We start from the raw sequence: 23,408 nt of genomic DNA on the forward strand, positions 1-23,408 counted from the left end.
ACTGCTTGCAAACAAGGGGGCAACAAACCTTGTGAGGAGGTCGACGGGAAGCAGGGTCATGAGGGCGATGTACTTTGACCTCTCAGTCGATATGATGCCGCCCGCTTTCACCACACAGAGGGTGTAGCATCTGCATGAAAGACCATCACAGGAGCACGCTGAATGGACCGCCGCCTCTCCACATAGGGCACCGCAGAGAGAAATAGAAACTTGAACTCACTGGTCATTGGCTGATAACATGATCAGTAATTTCCAATGAATAACTCGTACCAGAAAGTCCGAAAACGGCAACAGGTGGCACTCAAACATACACATCACTTCTCCCTTTCCCAGTATTACTACGTCCCCTATGTCCATGTGATGTGAGCTTAACACGGACACCTTACCTAGTCTGAACTTCGGCCTACCTCTGAAGGAGGTCTCGAGGCAGCAGGGTGCTGACCGTGTCGACAACTCGCTGGAGGATCTGACACGCCTTCATGGTCATCTCTGGGTCACGGCTGTAGCCTGTGGTCACAGAAGGGAAGACACAGATGACAGGCACAGCATGCCATTAAGTAACACGGCAGTTCACTACAGGAACGAAACACAGCTGCAGTCTAATCCTTTAACAAAATGCAGTAAATATGCTTCACACCAACCTTTTTTGCCACCGCTGAGGGGAGGGGGTGGCCTTATACATGGCAGTGTACGCTACACCTTATAACCAAAGAGGGTTCAAAATGTGCACTGACATCACACATTACCTGTGTGCTGTGCAATGCTTGTGCAAGTTAAAAAACCATACAAATGCCTCATGGAGCCCTTGGGGTATTCCCCTTGTGTGACAGTTGCTACACCTTTCCTGCTCTCACAATCAGGGGGAGGGGGGGAATCCCTGAACTCACCGCAGTCAATGGTGGCGTCGATGAGGCTGAGGAACTCGGTGGAGCGTGCCAGGTGGGGCATGTGCAGCTGCAGGCACTCCACCAGCTCCAGGGACCAGTGCTGGCACAGACGCCTGCACATTGGGGGATGATAAGTCACCATCAGCTCTTCCAACACTGAGCTTGGCTGCATCATTTCACAGCAGTGACAGTATTCTGTCAGCAACAGTATTCCTCCCAGCACACTCCATTCCCTGCACGCTACTTCATCCCAGACGCGCAACTACAATTGATGAGTAATAAAATGCCCCAAAACAGCCTAGATGTAGTGCCTTAACCCGTCATAGGCAGCAGCTATGAAAACCAAGACACAAAGGTAGCCAATATGTGTGAAAGGCGACACAAAAGCCTGAGAGGCGGGGAGTCGGTGCAGGCTCTCAATGTGCTGCAGCGTCATAAAACTGCACAAGAGCACAACCCACAGTCCCTCCACATCCTTCACGAAAGCCATGAAAAGTCAACACACCAGCTACCCACTGGGTTCTATGTCACAATCTGTTTGTTATTTCAAGTATCAGTCAAAATCTATCTCTTGCAGAAAGTAATTTCCTTCCTACTTAAGGATGACTGGGTAACCCAGTTGCAATGAACTACACTCAAATCTCGTTATAGCGAAGTGGTTTACAACGAAATAATAGATATAATGAAGGAATCGCAATTCCCCTTGAAAGTCCCCATAGAAACCCATGTGTTTAAGATTTCGTTTTAACGAAAAAAATTTCACCGATCAACGAATATAACAAACAGTTGTTATTCCAAAATGCCAACTAGCCGGCCAGTTTGCACACACCATATAGATTTGGGAAATTGCACGACGCGTTACGGACCTCCGATGCGGCAGTTAGAATCTCCCGCGCCGGCCCCTCACCATCCGGCATTGCTCCAGGCCAAGCAAGGCTGGCCAAGCAGCCACAAGCGATCGGTTTCGCCCTTACAATCTGGAAATGTTCCAAGTCAAGTCTAGCCAAGCCAAGCCTCGCAGTCCGTTGTGTTGTTCTGTGCCGCGCACCATCGCAAGCTTCGTTCCGTACCAGCGCTGTGCGTGTAGGGGTTGTAGGCCTAGCTTTACCGGCGTGGTCAGTCCGTCAGTGTGTTTAGTTTGCGACATGTCGCCAGTTTCACGACATAAAAATGAATAGCGGCGGCAGCGGCTTGAAGCGAAAACGAAAGGCTATCGACCTGGAGCAGAAGGCAGCTATAATTAGGGCTGTTGCGTCGGGCACGAAGAAAACACAAGTGGCCAAGGAGTTCGGCATCGCGCCGAGCACGCTTTCTACGATCATCAGCAAGGAAGACACTGCCAGCAGCCGCAAGAAACAGCGGCCTCCTGCCTTTGAGGCCGTGGAAGAGGCGCTGCCTTTGAGGCCGTGAAGGCGAAACCTTCTGCGACTACGTGGGCGTGGATGCCGATGTTGTGGCAACGAAGCAGCTGGCTGACGACGACTTTGTGCTTGCTGCCCGGGAGCCCGAAGGAACCAACGATGAAGGTGTCGTGGAGGATGACGTCACTTTGCACGAGGCTGACGATGTACCGACATCGTCTCAGGCGTTGGACGCGGTGGACCTGCTGCACCGCTTCTTCGGCGGCCATAAAAACGGCGAAGATGGGCTCGACATAGCTGCTGCTGCCGAGAAGGCCGTGCTTCGGTTGAGAAAGACGCAGCAGCGAAGCATCGCCGATTTTTTTGCACCGTCGACGTGAAAGGTTCGACATGAATAACAGCAATAAAGTCACTTCTAAATGCCTTTGACTGTAGTTTCTCACTGTATGCGATATCGGCAAGCAATAGCACTTGCTGCGGATGCAGCCACTCGGCCGCGATGGGAACTCGTACCTCGGCTATGGCTTACCTGTAGTAAGTGCAACCTCGTATACAATAATTAACCGTGTAATTATTAATCAGTGGCTATAACGAACTAATGGTTATAACGAAAGAATTTCGGTGCCCTTTTGACTTCGTTATAACGAGATTTAAGTGTACTCCAATTTTAAAAGACAAGAACATCTGCTTGTGAGTGCGGCTGAAATTTGCAAGGCGTGGGGAAATTTGAGGAGTACGATATCCTTACAGGCAAAGTAAATGCAAATAATAAACACTTGGCTGGGGACTGACCCAGATATTTTTTATTAGTACCACAAATACAGTTGTTGTCATGTTACAAATTAAATGTATGTACACAGTGCAGAGAACAAGTTTATTGTGCACATTCTTTACCACTGTACTTTTGCATAACCGTGCTCAATGAAAAGCTTAATATGAAAACTCTACTTCATCACCACACAGCAGGCGTGCTATACAAACATCAATCAGTACGCTTACTAGTGAAACCACGTGAACGTGCACACGTAACATTGCGAACCAATGCAAACTGCATAAACGATGCCTAATAGGGATATTCAAAATTCCGCAAGTGCGCTTTCCCGCATAACAATGTTGCCCCCAACAAGATGGCTGAACAAAGCAAGAAAGACTGGTTTTTTGTTTGATTCTTCCAAAATACGTTTCTCACATTCTATCCACACCTTTAGCGCCTGTCCTGTAGCCCTCGTAGCTTCTTTATAGCGAATTCGGCCATCTTGTCTGGGGCAACATTGTTGTGCGGGAAAGCGCACCTGCGGAATTTTGAATATCCCCTATTGGTCTCACAAAAACCCTTACATGATGGCCACAACATGCAGCCTAAACTTAATTTCAAACAAAGATATTAAATGCTCTAGACTGCATTAGAGGAGACTTGCAAGCAAGGAAGTGCAAATACTACAACGCAGCACCACTTGCCAGGACTCACCTGACGTCGTCAGGAACGGTGTTTGAGACGAGGACGTGGGTGAGCAGAGTGAGTATGCGGGAGAGGTAGACACTCCTGGGGACATTCAGGTCATCCCCATGGATCAGCAGGGTGCTGGACGAGATGAAGTGTCCGTGCCTGGGCAGAGTTCAGGGAAAACGAGGCTGTAGTTTCCTTTTTATATTTTTAACACAAAAATTCAGGGAGGCACTTTGTTGACCTAAAGCGCGGTGAGGCAAAAGCCTTTAGCTCGGTGTTGCTGCTTGTGTCATTGATGCACTGTTAAGATAAGAGTGAAACGTGACAGCGTCTTGCAACGCTGCCAGGGAGTCCACAGAACCCATCGCCCCTTTGGTTCTACGCCTTGCTCATTAGTAAATTGGTTTTGGAGGAAAGGAAATGTATCTGTCTTGCATACCTCAGTGGACACCTGAACCTCCTGGACACCTGAACCTCACCATAACCGAAAGGGAGGAAGGTGGGAGTGAATTCACTAGACGCGTCTTTGTTCATTCTTAACCACCGAGCTGGCATGGCAAGCTGGCATGGTGGAGTGGTTAGCATGTTCGTCTCGCACTCCGGAGACCGGGGTTCGATTCCTGAACTCGACCAATTTCCTACCCGGTTTTATTTATTTATATGGCCTGAATAGAAAGGTTAATTAGGCTAATTGGGTAATTAAGCAATGGACTAAACTAGCCAAAGTACAATTGGCCCGGTTTGAAATTCGCGCACTGTGACGTCACGACCGTTTCGACCAATTGAAAAGCGTGAAATATCTGTCGACAACTCCTGCTTACAACGATGAGGCATTAAAGGCTTCCGCCTTAAAAAAGAAGCAAAAATAGTGCCCATCTGGCCTGCCTTCCACCAGAGACATCCTATACGGCAGCACAGACCGTTTCAAGATCCAGCTGATGGCATCCATGATGTAACAGACACAAGCCCCAATTTGGAAGAACCCACCGACTACACCTGGAGACAACTACACGACGCCATGTCAGAAAGAAGGGAAGCAACATTTCGGTCACTAACCAAGTCAAAAGATGAAAAATGACATTTTGTAACCTTGCTCCCCAACCATGACCTCCTCAACGACTGCAATTTCGCTTCTTTCCCATGTGTATCCTGACTGCACAGAATTCATTGAACCCTCAAGTAAGTGATAACATACCTTTTCAAGCCTTTTCAACTATGGAAGAATATGGTTCGAGGGAAGCGGTATCACAAAGGGGCTTGAGAAACAATTTTCCACGGAGCTACCACCTCACGACGCACACTAAACTCATGTGACTAGCCTGTGCAAATGACAAGAAAAATGCGACAGAGGTGCGATGCAACAGTAGTAAGAAAAAAAGATATATAAAAACTACAATAACTGTTTCATTGTTGCTCAGGGTATCTACCACCAGCTGACAACAGTTCAGCCTGCAAAATACCATACTTGCCGTGACCTGCATTCATGCTGCTTGCTTTGCAGAGCTACAATTCCAACATCAGTAGCACATTTAAACGGACTTTCAGCCGGGTGAGCATGCCATGTGAGCTGTGTCTATTTCTTGTATGTTTTAAGCCATCAACCATGAACCACGAGCTGTACTCGACATGGGAGATTATACCAATATCACCAAGGACTAGTCACGCTCGTCTGGCCCGATGTTGTGTCGCTCCTCAACATTAGAGATTGGTAGTTGCCGACGAAACAAGTCTTGCAGCTCAGCGCGTATTTTAAGCCTGGTGACAATCATTTTTCTCTCAAATCGCCTAAAAGCTCTGGTGATCTTGACGCACTTTTCGGAAATCAGTATGGCAGTTAAAGGGTTACACCGCATTTCCTTCAGCCACTATCCAGGAATGCAAAAGGGGATATTCAAAATTCCGCAAGTGCGCTTTCCCGCACAACAATGTTGCCCAAAACAAGATGGCTGACCATGTGTTTCCAGCTGAAACAAAGCAAGAAAGACTAGTTTTTTGTTTGATTCTTCCAAAATACGTTTCTTACATTCTATCCACACCTTTAGCGCCTGTCCTGCAGCCCTCGTAGCTTCTTTATAGCGAAGTCGGCCATCTTGTTTTAGGCAACAGTTATGTGGGTAAGCGCACTTGCGGAATTTTGAATATCCCCTATTCCTGGTCAACTCTTGCCCCTTGCCTACATCCCCCCACAAAAAATGTGCAGGGTCAAAACGGAGGAATAAAAGTACGTGGCTTCAGTGCTCACTGGACAAAGGCTTCCCAACCACTGCCTCATGGATTCACACACTTTTTTTTTTTCTTTCAAAGCTGTACAGCTTTACAGCTTTCCTTTAAAACTGTATGGCTGGGCTTGGATTGATGTCAGTGAGCAATTACTCGCTTATTACAAATCTACTCCATCTCGGGGGATTCCCCCAGACACTGGACCAATACTGCATGCTGCAAAATGTAACAGCAGGCAATGCTGGCAAGCCAAGCAACAGTCAATTCACATGCGGGAGTGGGACTACTATCCACCACTAAAACTAGCAGCTGTCAATGACTCAAGGGCTCAAGGCCATAGCATAACTGCAGTCATTTGTTGCGTGAATCACAGCTGGGACGACACTTGGCTCAAGAACAGTGACTCGCACAAGCAACGCATTGAACGAGATGCTAAGCTGACTGCGTACTGTGGCATGGCAATGCAGATGGGCATCTCCTTGACATACGTTTACACTTTTCCCTGCTAGCATAGCCTCTATGTTTTGGCAAACATAAGCCACACTATCGCCTCTGGCTTCCATAGTAAAGGAATGCACGTTGCAAGCACAGGCGGTTTTGTGCCATCCCTATCACTACCTTTTATCCTTGACCTTTAAGGCCCTTCGGACAAGGAAAAACATGAAGTGTGATGTGTTGCAGTTGTAAGCTCTGCCCTCCTGGGGCAACAGTCAACAAAAGTAAACTGGACGACATTAACCAGTGGTGGTACAAAGTGCTCGCCCTAATGTCCTTGTCAAGCCATGAACAGTGGACATCACCGTACTCTTCACCTCACCTACAACTGCAAATGCACCTCAAGTCAGACACACAGATGTGACAGCACACCGCGGAGGCTCAGTGGTTAGGGTGCTAGTCCACCAAGCCGGAGTACCCAGGTTCGAACCCGACCGCGGTGGCCGCGTTTCGATGGAGGCGGAACGCAAAAGGCGCCTGTGTGCTGTGCGATCCCGTTGAAGATCCCCAGATGGCTGAAATTATTCCAGAACCCCTCCTTCTCCCTTTCTTCTTTCACTCCTGCCTCCCCCCCATCCCTTATGGTGTGGTTTAGGTGTCCACAGAGAGGTGACACAGTTACTGCGCCATTCACTTTCCTCAAAAACCGCTAAAAGAAAAGAGCAACTGAGCAAGCAGGGAGTGTGCTCACCTCTGGCTGTGCGAGTGCAGCAGGTAGAGCATGGCGTACTGGGTGCAGGGCGAACCATGCCAGCCCTCCCCAATGGGTGTCAGGTACTCCAGGAGCAGGTCAAAGAAGGCGGGCTTCAGGGCCCACATCTGGTGGGTGTGTGTGTGTGCCAGGGGGTAGAGAAAAAAACAAAACATGCTCAAAAGACCACCACTGGCAGAGCTGATAGCACTAGTATGTACAGCATGTCAAAACGGCACAAACAGGGTGACATTATCGCACTTGCATACAACACCTGCAAGCAAAGTGCTGCTACAATGACGCACAAGCCCCGCAGACAAGAGCACCTCAGCCAGCAGATACCTGTGACATCACTGCACCTGCTTACATGTACAAAAGACACATCTTGATGCCTTTTGCCAGATCTGTCATGGAGGCTGAGCCCCACAGTACACGTTAAAGAACCCCAGGTGGTCGAAATTTGCGGAGCCCTCCACTACAGCGTCCCTCATAGCCTGAGTCGCTTTGGGACGTTAAGTCCCAATAAAACAAACCAAACCAAACCAAACCAAACCACAGTAGCTGATACATATACAGTAGAACCCAGCTCTAGTAAACCAACTCAGACCAACAAAAATCTTTACTATATAAGGGTCTTTACTATATCAGTTGTTGATGGAATGGCTCCGAGGATGCTGTCTAGCAATACCTGTGACATCACTGAACGGGCTACTTACTAAAACAGTGTTAGTTCATAAAAGAAACACTCACAAATACCTTTCATCCTGCTCTTATTGTCCTGTTATGTGATAATCATTTTTCAGTTATCACATTTCATGTTGTCATGTTTTCGATATTGTTCATGTCTTTTGGAAGTACTGCATTTGCTCAAACACAATGTGGCTATGAATACAATGAGTTTGGTTTGATGTGATTTTGCGTGAACACAGTGTCATTTTCTGCAGCCTCAGCATTGTCTAAGAGGCAATAGTTAAGAAACGCAGTGCGACACAACCGAGGCATTGCGGTACTTCTTCTGCAGAGCCGTTGTGCCTCCATTTCTTGCCGCCAATTCCCTGTGCTTCGCGCTGCCATGCTGTGAATATTCACCCTTTTCATGTTTTCCCTACTCTTCACTGCATTTTTACTGTTTTTCCTTCCTCACCGACCCACGCCACCTTCTTTCTGTGTTCACAGGCACCTCTGCTTTTTTTTTTTTTGCGTGCTTCGTCTCACGGCCTCAAAGAGTTCAAGACGTTGGCTTCTCCTCACAGCTTCTTTGCATGGTGGTGAGGCTATCTCAAACAGCACCGTTTTATCGTCTTGGGTATCCATTTGCCTTCGAATGTCGGCCTCACGCGTGCTGTGTTAATATCTTCCGTGGGAAGTAAATCCCCAAGTTCAGACGCTCTTTGCTAAAGCAGTTTTTAAAAAAAAAAATCTTTACTATAACTGAAAAAAATGAACCATCACCTATGGGAGGCGAAATGGGACCACAGTTTCATATTGGAGTTAACTATACTGGGGTTCTACGGCATTAAAAACTCTGATATAGATGGTAAAGTGAAGCTGCGGTCCCATTTCCCCTTCCACAGACGACTGCACATTTTTTTTTTCTCGGTTATAATAAATATTTTTCAGAGATGCCGGTAACCTAACCCTCTAACCCAGCACACCACTCAAAAAAACGCGCAGGCCACTGTTGGGCGCATTCAACCAGTCATGGGCACTGAACAAGAAGGGTTGTGTTTTGGGACAAGTACAGGCGCATGTTTCACTGATCCACAAGCCATACCATAGACTGGTTCTCGTACTGGGAGTATTAGGGTGGGGGTGCTCCGCATGTCAAGCATCGGCATCGCTCTGCTGTGCAGCCTAGTGGCACAGAGGGGTAATCGCTATACTGGTTTGTGCCAAAATTGGGACTGGGGATTCCCGCGTAGCACCCAAAGATCTTGATCACGCTGGTACAGGTTGCCAACTCGAATCATCGAGTGAAATTTGCATTAGAAATTATGGAACCACAGAAATTCTTTGAATTATCAGGGATTTCAGATTAACTGAGTTCAAATTATTAAAGTTTTACTGTAGTAAATACCCCGGTACAGTAGAGATTTCTGCTGGTTCGAGCTACTTTACTACAGATGGGTTCTACTGTAGTGGCAAAACACTGCTGCTGAGCAGAGACAAGAAAAGTTTGTCGACTGAGAACACCGCAAAACTAAAATCTTGGCCAGGCACTAAACCAAGCACATGTATAAAATAGAGCTTTTCTAGCGATAATGAAAACGAATAAGAGAGGCCTCCCCTCACTGCACTTAGCACTTTCAGGGTCTCTAGTCCAAACATTGATGGAATACACCTCGCGGTGTGCACACTATACTGTTAGTCACACGATTTCTAAGCAATGACACCAACAACAAAGCCTCCAAAATAAACCCAAGCTTACTACTGCGCACAAAGGAGCATTCACACGTAAAACCTTCATGCCCCATACTGAGCATTTTACTTTGATTTTCATGCTGGTAGCACTCAATCCTGCTGGGGACTCATGTACAAACTTCCAGCAAGGCAACACTGCAACAGTGAGAACAGAGCACACCTTGAGACTTCTGACTATGAGTCTCTCTTGCTTACCCCAATGATGGAGTATCGTAAAATCCTCACGCCCCATACTACTAAGCATTTTACTTTCATTTTCATCCTTGCTGCACTCGGTCCCGCTGGGGACTCGTGCGCAAACTTCCAGCGAGGCAACAAACACTGCCACAGTGAGAGAACAGAGTACGTATATCCCTCACCCCGATGATGGAGTGGCGGGCGTTGGCCACCTGGCTGAGGGAGCACAGGGGGGCCAGGGCGGTGGGGGCCAGCCGGGTGGCCTCCAGGCTCTGCACCAGGCACCGGTAGGCCTCCTCCACGACGGCCACACTCTTGAGCCGCAGCAGGGCGTGCTGCACCGACAGCAGCTGCGCCTGCACCCGCGCCCGGGGGCTGCGACGCCACCGGCTCTCGAATGCCAGCGACACCAGCGGCAGGGGGATCTGCAACGATTGAGAAAGCAGCCTCAACTATGCGTCCAAAGAGCACACAAGTAGACCTCCGCATCAACAATGCCAGGAGAGTGCCCAGGCAGTTCACCTGGCAGATACAGCAGTCTCGAAGGTAAGTAAAACCTCTTTACAAGAGACACTCAAGGGACCCGAGAAAGATGTCTCTTATAACCAAGCTCTCTTGTAACCAAAAATTCTAAAAACACTGAGCTCCAGCTGCGGAACAGAACAGAATCGAAGCAAGGGAATAAAAAGTGCAGTGCATACGAGTTGGTACGACATCGGCCGCGTTGCACGAGCGTATCTGGGTTGTGTCTCTTCTAAATTGTGAAGAATTTACTGTAGGGACCCAAAAAAGTTGTCCTTAGTAACCGAGTGCCTCTTGTAACTGTCTCTCTTGTATGGGATGTCGTTAACATGGTGAACATAGGAAAACCAACCAAACCACGGAGGGAATCCGTGACACAATAAAGAAAAAAAAAAAAATGTCTCTTATAACCAAGCGTCTATTGTAAACATGTCTCTTGTAACAATAGTTTACTGTACAAACCTGAAAGGGTCATGAAAAAATTTGTAGCATCCAAAATTTTGCGTCACTTAGATGAATATAATCCGTATGCAGAAGCACGGGAAATGCATTAACGGAGAACCATTTACAGCTGCACGGTCACAAGTCACTACTTCTGGAGCATGCAGCACGATTTGCAATTACGGTGACGGCGATGCGCAAGCCGTGCGCCCACCCTCCCTGCTCCCACGTATCACCGAGATTCTATCTTCTGCTCATATCACCAAGATTCTACCGTATACATGAATGCACAAACGTACCACTCAGATGAAGACAACAAAAAGTACCCGGTATTCTCCGATTCTCTGCCCCTTATCTCATTCCTGCATTGTCCACACAGTAAATAAGGAGAAAATATCTTGTTGCGGACAGTGGCACTGCCTAGCAGTCTGCAGGAAACCTTGGATGTGATAGCAGTAAACCTGAGACAGCTTGCGCACAGCCCTCTTCCATGGCTCTAAAGTAATCATCTCATTTCTACCTGCCACGTGAGTAGTGATTTCAGGATACCAAACCTGAGACAGCCGTGGCTTGACTGCAATCATGCAATTTCTACCTCCCAGACTGATGATTTTAGGATACCACTGAAAACCTCCCATTGCAGCTTTTGTGGCCCCAAGAACAAATACATTTCATCTTGACTTTGCTGACTCAAGTAGCACTCTGCTTTAACCAGAGGCAGCAGGTACATTTAGTCAAGTCAGTGTGACTATACTTCGTATCACACATCAGGTGCAATGCAGTGAAAGGCACAGAAGTGGTTTGCGACAACAAAAAAAATAAAGGGAGAGGTGTTACTCCGCGCTTATTCTGTGATCGATTGATCTACGGCACGACAAGGCGACAGCTTGTCGTCAGCAATAAAAGCTCATTCACTCAAGCTCATGACGAATGTATCATGTAATAAGCCTGCAGGCAAAGCATTCACTGCTTTTCGCTCATCAAGAGACGCACTACTTTTTGATAGTGGTTGGTTGGTTTATGGGGTTTAACGTCCCAAAGCGACTAAGGCTATGAGAGACGCCGTAGTGAAGGGCTCTGGAAATTTCGACCACCTGGGGTTCTTTAACGTGCACTGACATCGCACAGTACACGGGCCTGTAGAATTTCGCCTCCAAAGAAATTCAGCCGCCGCGGCCGGGATCGAACCCGCGTCTTTCGGGTCAGCAGCTGAGCACCACAACCACTGAGCCACCGCGGCGGCATTTTTTTGATAGTGGATGTAGACAGTGCAAACAAGGGCGCTAGATTTGACAACGTTGCACCTGATCTATGAAACGGAGAGCACAGGTAGGGCCAAGTAGAAGTGCTTCTAATTTAGCAACTGCCACCTCAGGTTAGCCCGGTTCTAATTAAGTCGTGGCTCACACTACCAGTCATGTTGATAGAGCAATCATAGTGGCTCATCAAAAGGGCAGCAAGGCCCCGTAGAGAAGGGGGTCATCACCTGTGGTCCCAGGTGCTGGACGAGGGAGCCCAGCAGCCGCAGCAGGGACAGGGTGTGGGCCTCTGAGAGCACCAGCTGTGCCTGCAGGTGCAGCAGGTCCACCAGGGACGGGGGACACTGGCCCGTCAGGTTGCACAGTAGCACCACCGTCTGGTTGGCTGGAACACAGGGACAAACATCGGCACCTCACGTGGGAGGCCTAACGCCAGGCACCCGCTCCCTTTCTTTTGCTGTGGGACCGAGCTGCCGCGCCCAAGGGAGATCAGATCAATGCCCACCACAGTTTACAGTACAACAAACGGGTGTGGTGTGCAATCCACCAACTGTGCATGACGAATGATTGCAGTCCTTATGATGCAAGGCGAATTTCTTTGAAAAACTGTAGATTGGGCTGGTTGGTGTAGATTCGTCTTGTGTGTATTCAATTCAATTTCAATTTATTTCGAATTTCTTTTACAGGAAATACAAACACTTTTCGGACCCACAGCCAACGGCTAGTTCGGGTCCAAGTACACAAAATACATAAAAGCAAATTCAAAAACAGCGGACTTATACAGAAAGAAAAGCGTAAGCGTAGTACAAGATCAAAAGTAAAGCAGTCTAAACAGCACTAGTAGATAACATTCAGCAAGGCAAAAGAAAGAAATAGCTTTGAAAACATGACATGCAAAAAGAACTTTCGGACATCGAGTGTTATTAAAAACTATCGTGTTACATACAGAGTACATAATAACAGAAAACTATGACGAAAAAAGAATTTCAGGTTAAATCAATTATTTCAATTAAGTGTTTTTTAAACATACCAGGAAAATTGTGTGAGTTTTTCAGAGAAATGGGTATCGTGTTCCAAATGTTTACCCCAGCAGACTGCATTATGACGTATTTATGACATTCTTCTTCCTAATAAAAAATCAGTTGTAAGTTCAGCGCTGGTGTGTGTGTCTAGTCTCTTTCTTGGTCTGTGAGTGTTTGCGCCGTTGAAACATCATTATGTTTCTCTGAAAGTCTGAGAACAAAAAAAAGCAACAAAAACCAGCAACCTTACCTGAGACGAGGAGAGAGTTCCTGGGTGCAAATTCGGTTGCCTGTAGAACACAGTTTGCCATCCCGTGAAGGTTCTGGGAAAAAAAAAAAGGGAAAAAGCAGCACACTGCTCAGAACAGCAGGATGAAGTGATAGGAGAAGCCAACTGATTAGTAAATTTTCATGTAGCAGGTAAGCCTCAATAGGACAGAACTTCAGAGTTAAGAGTCTTGGTACGCGGATGCCATGCTTCATATGCGTATTCCATTACAGGCCGGACCAAACATTACAGGCACATGATGGACCAAAACCTTACAGGCACATAACTTTGTCTGAGGGGAGGCGTGCTGAAACATTAGTGTAATGTATCCTTGTCTTTTATTAGCTTTACCTACAACTGAATTTACGTGTGTTGTCCATATGAGGTTTGAGGTTACTGTAAGGTCTAGGTACTTATACTCTGATACCCTGTTTAAAGGGCAACTGAAGCGGTTTTAGAATTCGATGAGATTAATGCTGCCAAATGCCCGAAATGTGCTGGTAAAGCCTGCGAAATCGTTTTGCTCTAGCATTTGAAATGGTGACGTAATTGTCGAATAAAGTTGTCGTCGGCGTTCAGCTTCTCTGAAGCGTGCAGCGACGGGCAGAGGCCCCGATAATGACGTCACGTATGACAACACTACGTTTCCAGCGAAGAAACGGTTATTCCATGGAAGAAAACCGACGCCATCGAAGGTGAAGCTCACGATGCATTGTTTGGCACCATCTGACGACGCACAAGAGCGTGCAGGCGAATGCAGCGGACATCTGAAATTTCGGCAACAATGACGTCACTGCCGAGTTTCCTCGCACTCCACCAACGTAGTTAGGAGAAGCCTAAACATTGTCGCGGTTCTAATCGACGATTATGCCACCATTTTAAATCCTAGTGCAAAAATACTTTGCATGTTTTATCTAGAAGCTTGATAGATTCGAACTCTTGAATAACCTCCAATTCTCAAAAAACCGTTTCAGCTTCCCTTTAACAGACATCCGAGAACGTTATATGGAAAATCTAAGGGCTGCAACCGGGTCCCATGTCCGCAGCTGTTTATTAAATCGGAGGTTTGGTTCCACAGACCTAGTGCCTATCATGACTGTCACGTCGTCTTCGGCCATACTACGTGAGCATTCATCCTAAGCGGGGCTTGTTATAAGCGTGCTCCACTGTAACCACTTTCATACTGGCCTGCCTGCTGCGCTACTGCTGCACGTGTTATGCGGAGTCGTCAACTGTGCTAGATTAGTTCTGAGAATGAAGTTCTCCTCAGACGCAATACACTGTTTGTGCTTCCCGACTTGGACAATGTAGTCGCCGGCGACTTTAAAACCCGTCTGGATCCCATGACTACAAATGGTACACTGTCGACAGAGCTCACTCTCCACCCATGTGTCCCTTATGGCTTTGGGCCACCTGTGCAAAACTCTTCTCCACCCAGCAGGCAAAAGCGGAAGGTTTTGGTTACAGCATGCAATGACGTTAGTGGCCCTTCCACTGGGAAAAAAAATTTCGAGGGGGCACTTTGACAATCTAAAGCGCACGAGGCCAAAGCCTTGCCACCAACGAGGCGACGGCCGTAGGCGCACACGAGGTGGCTATGGGGCGACTTGGATTGGTTAGTCATGACTAACCAATCCAAGTAATTAGTCATGACCAATGACTAACTAGTCATGATTGGCTAAAGGCTAACTAGTCATGACTAGTTGATAACTAGTCATGACTGGTTAATGGCTAGATAGTCATGACCAATTAGTTGACTAACTATTCAATTGGTTAATGACTAACCAGTCATGGCTAATTAGTTGATAACTGGTTAATGACTAGTTAGTCATGACTAATTAGATGACTAACCAGTCATGACTGTTTAACGACTAATTAGTCATTACTAATTAGTTGATAATCAGTCATGGTTGGTTAATGACTAACTAATCATAATTGGTTAATGACTAACTAGTCATGACTGATTAATGAGTCATGACTAGTAATGACTAGTTACAGCTTTCACTTCAGATGTAACAGACGGGCGGACAGAGTCATGGCCGCGAATATGAGCGCCTAAAGGCTTTCGCCTTAAAAAGTATTTTGCACACCCACGGCTGTAAAACTCACCTCACTGAGGAGCTCCCAGGTGACCACCTGCACTGCCTGGTCTCCGAGGCTGTGCACGACCGTGCCATAGACACGCAGCAGGGACGCCATCTTGTCCAGGCACTCGTTGGGATCCTCCTTTTGTGTGTGCACCACCCCCCCGGGTGAAAAGGCACGGTGGTCAGCGACAGGCAAGGCCATAGCGGGCAGTCGTTTGTCATGTGTGCCCCAGTCTTGTTGGTAGCACACCACAAAGCCCTCTACTGCATTCGCCTGATACCGTTACATCCCAAAAACTGCTTTGGTTATCTGCTCCGGGCCACACAATAAAAAATAAACTTTCAATCACAAATGAATTCAAGAGAATGGAAGCTATACAACACAAGTAGCCTTTGAAATAAATGGCAAGTGATAAGACAAGGGGGATTACAGTGCTTATAAATCTATGTGGCCAACAGCCACTGAAGCCAAGCAGACCATGCAGGAATTACACGGTGAAACGAGCGAAAATACAGGGTACTTCACAGGTTTACATATTAAAGGTGACATCACCAATCATCCTTAATTAAAAAGGGAAATCCATCTTCCCATGCTACCCCCCGTTTAAATGACTCCTGACTTCAGTGGTGCATCCATGACTTAGCTTTGTGCGGACAAATGAATTACTTGTGCCAGCAAGCCAGGCAGTGCACAGCTCGGCATCAAATAACATGCTTTAACAACAGCTGTAGTCGGGCTAGTTGGCGATCGTCTGTAGAAGCCACGGGAAGATTGCCCCCAAAAAAAGCAAGAAACACAAAGGAAAGACACACAGAACAGGCGCTTGTCTCGTTGTATGTGTCCTCCCTTTGTGTGTCATGCTTTTTTAGCAGAATCTTCCCACGGCTTCTACAGATAACATGCGGGAGAAAACAACTGGTTGCGCTCTCATTTACGCCCGTGCAGTGCAAAGCTACTTTCATGAGTTGCCACAGGGTAGGATACAAAATGCAGGTTGCATGACTGCGCACTGCCTTTAAGCAACACATGGACTATACAACTCGATTCTAACAGTGCTAACAGCAAGGGCTTGCACAAGCACTAAAGGACACTGCACCAGTCACCATTAGAGCAAAAAAGAAAATTCACATGCTGGCTTTCACCACATTACACTGCAATGCCATGTGCTATCAGAACAGGGGCCTCAAGCTTGGGTCCCAGGAAAACACAAAAGTCCAGTCAGTCATGTAAGCACATGAGCAAACCACTGCCTTCGGAGAAAAGGATATTACATTCAATTAAAGCAGGAAAGCAACACTAATGAGGCACACTCTGAACACTAATACGCCTCTATGGGAGTAAAAAGGGAGTATCTAAACACTAATACCTCCACGGGAGTGAAAAGGGAGTAACAAAACATTAATATGCCTTTATGGGAGTAAAAAGGGAGTATCTGAACACTAATACACCTCTATGGGAGTAAAAAGGGAGTATCTAAACCCTACTACATTTCTATGGGAGTAAAAAGAGAGTACCTAAACCCTAATATGTTTCTATGGGAGTAGAAAGGTAGTATGTAAAAACTAATATGCCTCTATAGGAGTAAAAAGGTATCTAAACACCAATACACCTTTATGGGAGTAAAAGAGTATCTACTACGCCTCTATGGGATTAAAAAGAAAGTATCTAAACACTAATACGCCTCTATGAGAGTAAAAAAGGGAGTATGTAAAAACTAATATGCCTCTATAGGAGTAAAAAGGAAGTATCTAAACACTAATATGCCTCTATGGGAGTAAAAAGGGAGTATCTAAACATTAATACATCTGTATGGGAGTAAAATGGGGAGTGAGCTGTCCTCTAACACACACCCTTTTATAAGGGGGGTGCACTAGGAGTTTACTCCCTTTTCATTCCTTTCCGTTTAGAATGGAGCATACTCCCTTTTTACTCCTTCGTTTAGAGTGCAGGGACTGAATTCCTGAAGGCACAGGCCGCCAGCGAGAGGCAGGCAGGACACTTGAGACCCCTGCACCGGAAGCACGGCGCTGCAAAACACACAACACCCGTCGGGGATGGGAAAAGCAAGCAAGGAAAAGAAGCGGGGGCTCATGCACTCACGCACAGAATGGGAGGGCGTGCCTGCCGGAACATCATCCTCAGCTTGCGCTACGCGACAGAAAACAAGCAAGGCTGTGAGGGCTCACACATGCACAGCGCAGTGCACCAAGGCCCGCCACCAACACCGCAAGCAGCTGGGCAGAAACAATGGGAAACAAGGCAAGTGAAACCACACACACCAACACTACAGGGAAACTCTGGGGTGTTTTTTTGCTGTTCATGCACCCCAGCAATATACTCATTGCTTCTGCAAAGTTTCATAGCTGTGTGCCATTTAAAGTTTACAAAAACCAATTTTTAAGCTTGTCATTTTCATACAGAGAGCTTAAGGTGGTTTTCTATGGGCGGTACTGTGTTCCTGAGTTCACAAACGTCACCCATACATTGAAATCTGTCTCCCAACTAGCTGAACAAAAACTATTCAGGCTTGTACGAACTTGTAAGTTTTTTTTTTTTTTTAGAAACAACATATAGCTGAGGCTCTGCTCTATTTGGAGAAAACATTTTGCAACAATGACAAGGAACGCTAGTACCCTGTGACATGGGCAGTTTGAATACCCACTGCAGATATGAGCATCGAACTCGAGGGAGATCGGCGAGTGCTATGAGGCAGTTTACAGTGACTACTGACGTGATGGTGATCGACTCAATGGAGGTTCGGAATGATCACTGAAATCTCAGGGGTCACCGAGACAAGCCTAAACACTAGGGGGAAAAACATACAAACTAAAAACAAATGAAAAAAACTGACCAATGGTTACGGTACTGCCTAAAGCGAAATTTGAGCCCAGTTTGGTTTTGCGATACACTGTTGACGCGGAAAACTTGGACGACGCATAGGATGAGAAGCACTGCCGCTTTGTCGTATAGGCCTCTAAACTACTGCACTGAACGAACGCTCCTCAGTGGCATAGAGTGGTGTGGTGCAACCTTTGCCTTGTTGCGCCATCCCCTCCCATGTTTGCTCCTCCCTGCGAGAATGCGTTGTAACGTACTAGTCTCATTGCTTCTAGGAGGAACGCTGAAGCCACAAAGGGCGCGTCTTCATTTGGAGCAAGTCATGAGGTGCATATCCTGCACATTCAAAGTACCATGTGTGATGTACTTAAGGTAATCAGTGAGGACTCTACAAACGGACCCCCCTTCGGACTCCCATGATGTGGGTTCAATTGCCAATTCAATGGTGACTCTCGTGACTAGCAGTTCTTTGGTAGATGTTAGCTGATTCGAATGTAGTCAGCCACACACCTGTGTGTCAATTAAGGGGCCCACAATCTCTACGCGAGAATTGCCTCACTTGGGCAAGTTGGTGTGTACTTTTCACAAACCCTCCAATGTGTGCCACCTGAAACGGAAGGATTGCTGGGGCATCTGCCTGCTACTGCATCCACCGCAGTCGCTTATATGCAGGTGCTAGTAGTGCTCGTTCTAAGCAAGATGGCTATCGGTAAATGCGTCCAGGAAGCCATTATGCAACAGCCGGTGCAAACTTAGCACGACCCCTCTCCCCTGCCGATGCCAAACCCTCCTCCTACATCTTATGCTTCTGCCTTCCTCTTTTCCACCGCAACCCCATCTAAGCCTAACACTTGTGTTAAATTTATTGGGAGAATCCAAACACTAAAATTAGCACTGACTTCCACATATGCCTGACTTCATTACCAGTGCAGTTTGAGTTTTTAATCACTGTTGCTATCCCTAGTGCCATCTGGTGGATGGCATGCTCACTGCTCAATGATCACTGAAATTGGCATAGCAGCAGCGGTGCACCTGGACGGCCACTGAATCAATGGGCCATAGGGTTGGCCGTGTGGTAGGAGTATAAGGAATATGACACAACAAACAGCTTGGGATGTTCAAAAAACTCCAAAAACCGCTCTTTAAACATTAGGTCTAAGCTCTGCCTACACATGCCAGGTGCAGACGGCATGCCAAGGCAGAGGTGTGCTAATCCTAACAGGCAGTTGCATTCCTTAATACCATATACTGCCATGTATACGTAGGTAGACTCCGAGTACAAGCCAACCCCATCCCCAACTTGCACCTACTGATACCCCCCCCCCCCCCCCCGACACCCAAAAAGAACAGTAGATTCAAAATCATAAATACCACGCCCCCACCTATTCCCTGCAGCTCTGGCTGATGAAAAGAAAAAAAAAAGAATGTATGCCCACAGCATGGTGCCATTAGATATGTAGCCCTTGATCGATTTCATCCTCAACCCTTTTTTTTTCATAAGACCTCCCGCATAGTCCCACACCTTTCCTTCCACAAATATGGTTCCCGCAAGATCGCATCGTGGTATGTGGGCAAAGCTGCACACATAACGAATATGGCGGCACGCAGTTTGGATTTTCGCTACAGAAACTGATTTGCATGTGACTTAACAAGTTTTTCCTTAACACATGAAGCATCATGCACACTATCCGGATTGAGTGCCAGCAAGCGGCAAACACTAACCACAGCTCAGTCGAAAATGCCTTAGGCCCCACAACAGGTTCACCTCTCCAATTTTGAGAGGTCAGCTTTATAAACATAAGGTCAACTTATACATGGCAATGCACAGTAACGGGCAGCATTCGAAACTTTCACACCAACATGCTACAGGAAACTATCAAGATGAAGCAGTACAAAGACACTCTTTTTAAGCAAACACCATGCTAGCTGAACAAGATTAGATGCTTTTAATTCGTCCTACTTCCGTTCTCTGAAGAGGCTAAAGGGCAACTCCAGTGGTTTTCTGAATATTTTGAGTTTACTGCCTGCATTATATTTACAAGAAATTACTCTCTTAAACTTCAACTCAACGTCAACTAGAGACCTTCCCTATGCACACGTATGCAGCCTTCACATGCACTTCCCCTTTGACTCATGCCAAGGTCCTCCACATAGGCTTCCAGGTACTCGACAAATGATATGCCGCAAAGTGAACCTCAACAAGACCAGGTGCATGCAAGATGTGCCTCCTCCTCTTCCTGAGGCAACTCACATTGGCCAGGTCCTCCACGTAGGCCTCCAGGTCCTCCACGAACTGGCCCAGCAGGGTGGCACAGAAGGAAGGGTCGGCCGCCCAGAAGGGGCCCAGCTGCTCCAGGGCCTCCCCCGTGCGCCTCGCCAGGGACTCCGAGGGGGCGTCAATGTGCCACCCGACCAGGATGTCCACCGTGTCGTGGAAGTGGGAGGCCGCGAATGCCTCGGGGTCCTGCTCGGCAGCCCACAAGGAGAGGGCGCACGACACCAGCAGCAGCTCACAGTCCTCGGCAGTCTCCAGCATGGACTGGGCACGGACCATCACCGTCTACAAAGCAGGCAGAAGGGGTAGAGGCGTTGGCCGCCAACGCTAGGAACTTAAGTGCTCAAGCAAACAATGCACCGCTAAATAACGATGTCAACCCTTTAAGCACCCTGGCCAAGCACATGTCGCCTACAGTTCTTGCAGAAGTTTCCTCACCTTTTACTTAACTTCCCTTCACCTAAGTCAACACGAACAGCAAGACCAATTAACCCTTTGACTGTTTTGCCGTTCGGGTACTGCGCTGAGCGCTCGTTTGAAATTTCACGCCTTTCCGAAAAGATGCGTGCTCTGGGATGTGCTGCCATCTTCTGAGAACTACAAGAACTGCCAAGATACAGCTTATGTTACCATCTTCCGGCAAAAAAAAGCAAACTGCGTGTGGCTATCGGTGTTGGCCGTAGATTGCAACGGCGCGACCACACGCCGTGGGCGCGGCTTCGTGGTTTCGGTTTCTCTTTTCGCAATCACAACAGAAGCGCAAAATTTGACTTTTGTGTTTGCTGGGACTTTGGTTCTTTCTCAGAGGTGCTGCTGCCACCTTCAGCAACTTATAAAAAAATGTTACAAAATTGCTTATGCTACAATCTTATGGAAGAAAAAATTCTTTTTGTGACCTCAGCTCGCCCGTGCACTTTCGGATGCTCTGCGAGATCGCACCGGAAACGCCAAAGCTGATTTCTATCTTTGCCGAAACCCTTCCGGAGGCCCGCAGACCTGATGTTTATCTTTGTTGAGACTCTCTCGGTTTATCAACCCTCACAGAGTGTCATTGCTCTCCAATTTAGTCAGAGCTTGTGGCGGTTCGGGTGCCTAGTAGCACTGCGTTATGGCTGCACAGGCTGCATTCCAAAGGGAATGCAGCCTGCCATTTTGCCATTTTTGTTGGTTTTTCAAGGATCCTATGTAGTATTGAAAATTTTCATCGTTTTTATTGATGCTGTAATTGTAATCATCTCTCTATACATTTTTCGCCTATTTATTCTAACTTTGCGAGTTTTATTTGTTTGAAATCGCCAATAAAAAAATTTGACACTGAGGGTGAATTTTTTTTTGGAATATTCAACAGTCAAAGGGTTAATAATCCAACATCAGTTTATTTCAACTCCTGGTCAACTTGACAACCTTCAATGGTTCCACAATTTAGCAAAAAAATTTTAACCGACTAACTCAAGCATCCGAAGTGTTGCTAACGTGTATTCTGTTGACTTTGGCTCCAGCCTCTTGAGACTTCTGACACAGGACATCACGCCAGTTAGGCACCACCATTTGTCTCAGAGAAAAGCTCAGTCTGCAAGCTAGCAAATGCAAACTGACACTTCCAGTATGCTCACTCATATCAACAAAATCGCCAATCATTTAGTACTTCAGGCTTCAGAAGTCACAAGTCAGTATTATGGGCAGTTCTGGAATGCCCATGGCATCTCAGCACACATACCAAACAAGAAACCAGATGGAGGAAAGCGAATTCACCCGAAAGCCAGGGAAAAAAAAGTGCACTTCTCTGACCTGCAAAACTTCAGCCGCAACTTGGGGATTTCCTTTCAGCACCTGCAACCCAAGAAAGGAACATCAGTGTCTGCTTCAACTCACCAGCAAAACAGAAACAAAAAGTGCAAAATAGAAAAAAAAAACTCCCACACTTTTCTCCTCACCCCTAGTCCACTGACAGAAATCCTTGGTCACATGACCACACAGGAGGAGATTCTAATTGGTCACCACAAGAGCCCAACCGATACTCATCCCACTCAACATTAGTCGGAAGGTGATTGCGTGAGCCCCAGAGTGGCAAACACCAAGGAGCCCCTGGTTACAACAGAGATACTACAGTCGACGACCGAAAATTCGGACGCCTGATTTTTCGGACATGCTTGATTATTCGGACTTTTTCGCGGCACCGCGACATGGCCCATAGAGCCAATGTGTAAGAGCGCTTGAAATTTCGGACGCACCGCAACTGACCACTCGATTTTTCGGACCTAGTTCGCACTCGCCGCCAGTACCCAAGCCGCCATATAATGTGTACAGTGGAACCTCATTAATTCAGACTGCAGGAGATATCGAAAACTTGATCAAACAAAACGAAACTCAAGCTTAAAGGGAGCCTCTTGCGACGCTGAAATTCTGCGCGAATCGGCACATTGCGCTCGCGTGTTTTCGAATTCGTACTATCCTTGAATGTCTTCCGCCGCACGAACTTGAACCGTAGTCTGAGTTCACGGAACTCATCTGTGCCGAGTCTTTAGTCCCGAACACGGAACGCGAATACGATCGCGGAGCGCTTGATCGCAGAGGCTACGCGCACGCCGTGGCCTCCGCGATCGAAGCGCGCTTCGGGCGCGCCGCCGGATCTTATCGCGCCGCCGGATCTTATCGCGGCCGCGATCTGCTCCGGCGCTGCGCCGTTCGCGGAGGCCACACGCGCGCACCGGAGCTTCCAAGTGCCGTCTATGGAAGGCGCCGTGATCATTATCATCAACATTTTTCTCGGTCGCGATTTTCCGCTGTTCACATCGGCATCTATCGCCAGCTCCAGCCTTTCGTGGCGTGTCAGCATGCGTGTTAGCGCGTTCGCCGTGATAGTGGCTTTCGCGTGCTGCCGCCGAGCTTCACAGTTTTAGCGCGATTGGCAAGCACCTTAAGCTACACGGCTGGGAGTTAGCTCTCGAAAGCGGTCGGTAAGCGTGCGGCGGGCGGGAAATTCGACGTGGCCGAGA

The 23,408-nt window shown here is 47.3% G+C and overlaps 1 protein-coding gene across 5 annotated transcripts in view; it reads right to left on the minus strand.

Annotated features, from left to right (window-relative positions):
* nonC (serine/threonine-protein kinase Smg1) overlaps window positions 1-23,408 on the minus strand; it is a 135,571-nt gene that overhangs the window by 90,937 nt on the left and 21,226 nt on the right. The window contains exons 4-15 of one of the 5 annotated variants that reach the window (XM_089586419.1): window positions 22,201-22,242; window positions 20,389-20,697; window positions 17,400-17,447; window positions 15,321-15,437; window positions 13,194-13,266; window positions 12,149-12,306; window positions 9,882-10,124; window positions 7,102-7,229; window positions 3,717-3,854; window positions 888-1,000; window positions 408-507; window positions 29-130 (exon numbers count right to left, since the gene is read on the minus strand). In XM_089586419.1, coding sequence (XP_089442545.1) covers window positions 29-130; window positions 408-507; window positions 888-1,000; window positions 3,717-3,854; window positions 7,102-7,229; window positions 9,882-10,124; window positions 12,149-12,306; window positions 13,194-13,266; window positions 15,321-15,437; window positions 17,400-17,447; window positions 20,389-20,697; window positions 22,201-22,242 — 1,571 coding nt within the window. Of the gene's footprint in view, window positions 1-28; window positions 131-407; window positions 508-887; window positions 1,001-3,716; window positions 3,855-7,101; window positions 7,230-9,881; window positions 10,125-12,148; window positions 12,307-13,193; window positions 13,267-15,320; window positions 15,573-17,399; window positions 17,448-20,388; window positions 20,698-22,200; window positions 22,243-23,408 lie in introns of all 5 variants that reach the window. The other 4 variants (XM_089586417.1, XM_089586421.1, XM_089586420.1 and 1 more) reach the window with 4 other exon arrangements.

This window comes from Amblyomma mixtum, chromosome 4, assembly GCF_055824585.1.
Source record: "Amblyomma mixtum isolate Tamu chromosome 4, ASM5582458v1, whole genome shotgun sequence".
In the NCBI taxonomy this organism is placed as follows: domain Eukaryota; kingdom Metazoa; phylum Arthropoda; class Arachnida; order Ixodida; family Ixodidae; genus Amblyomma; species Amblyomma mixtum.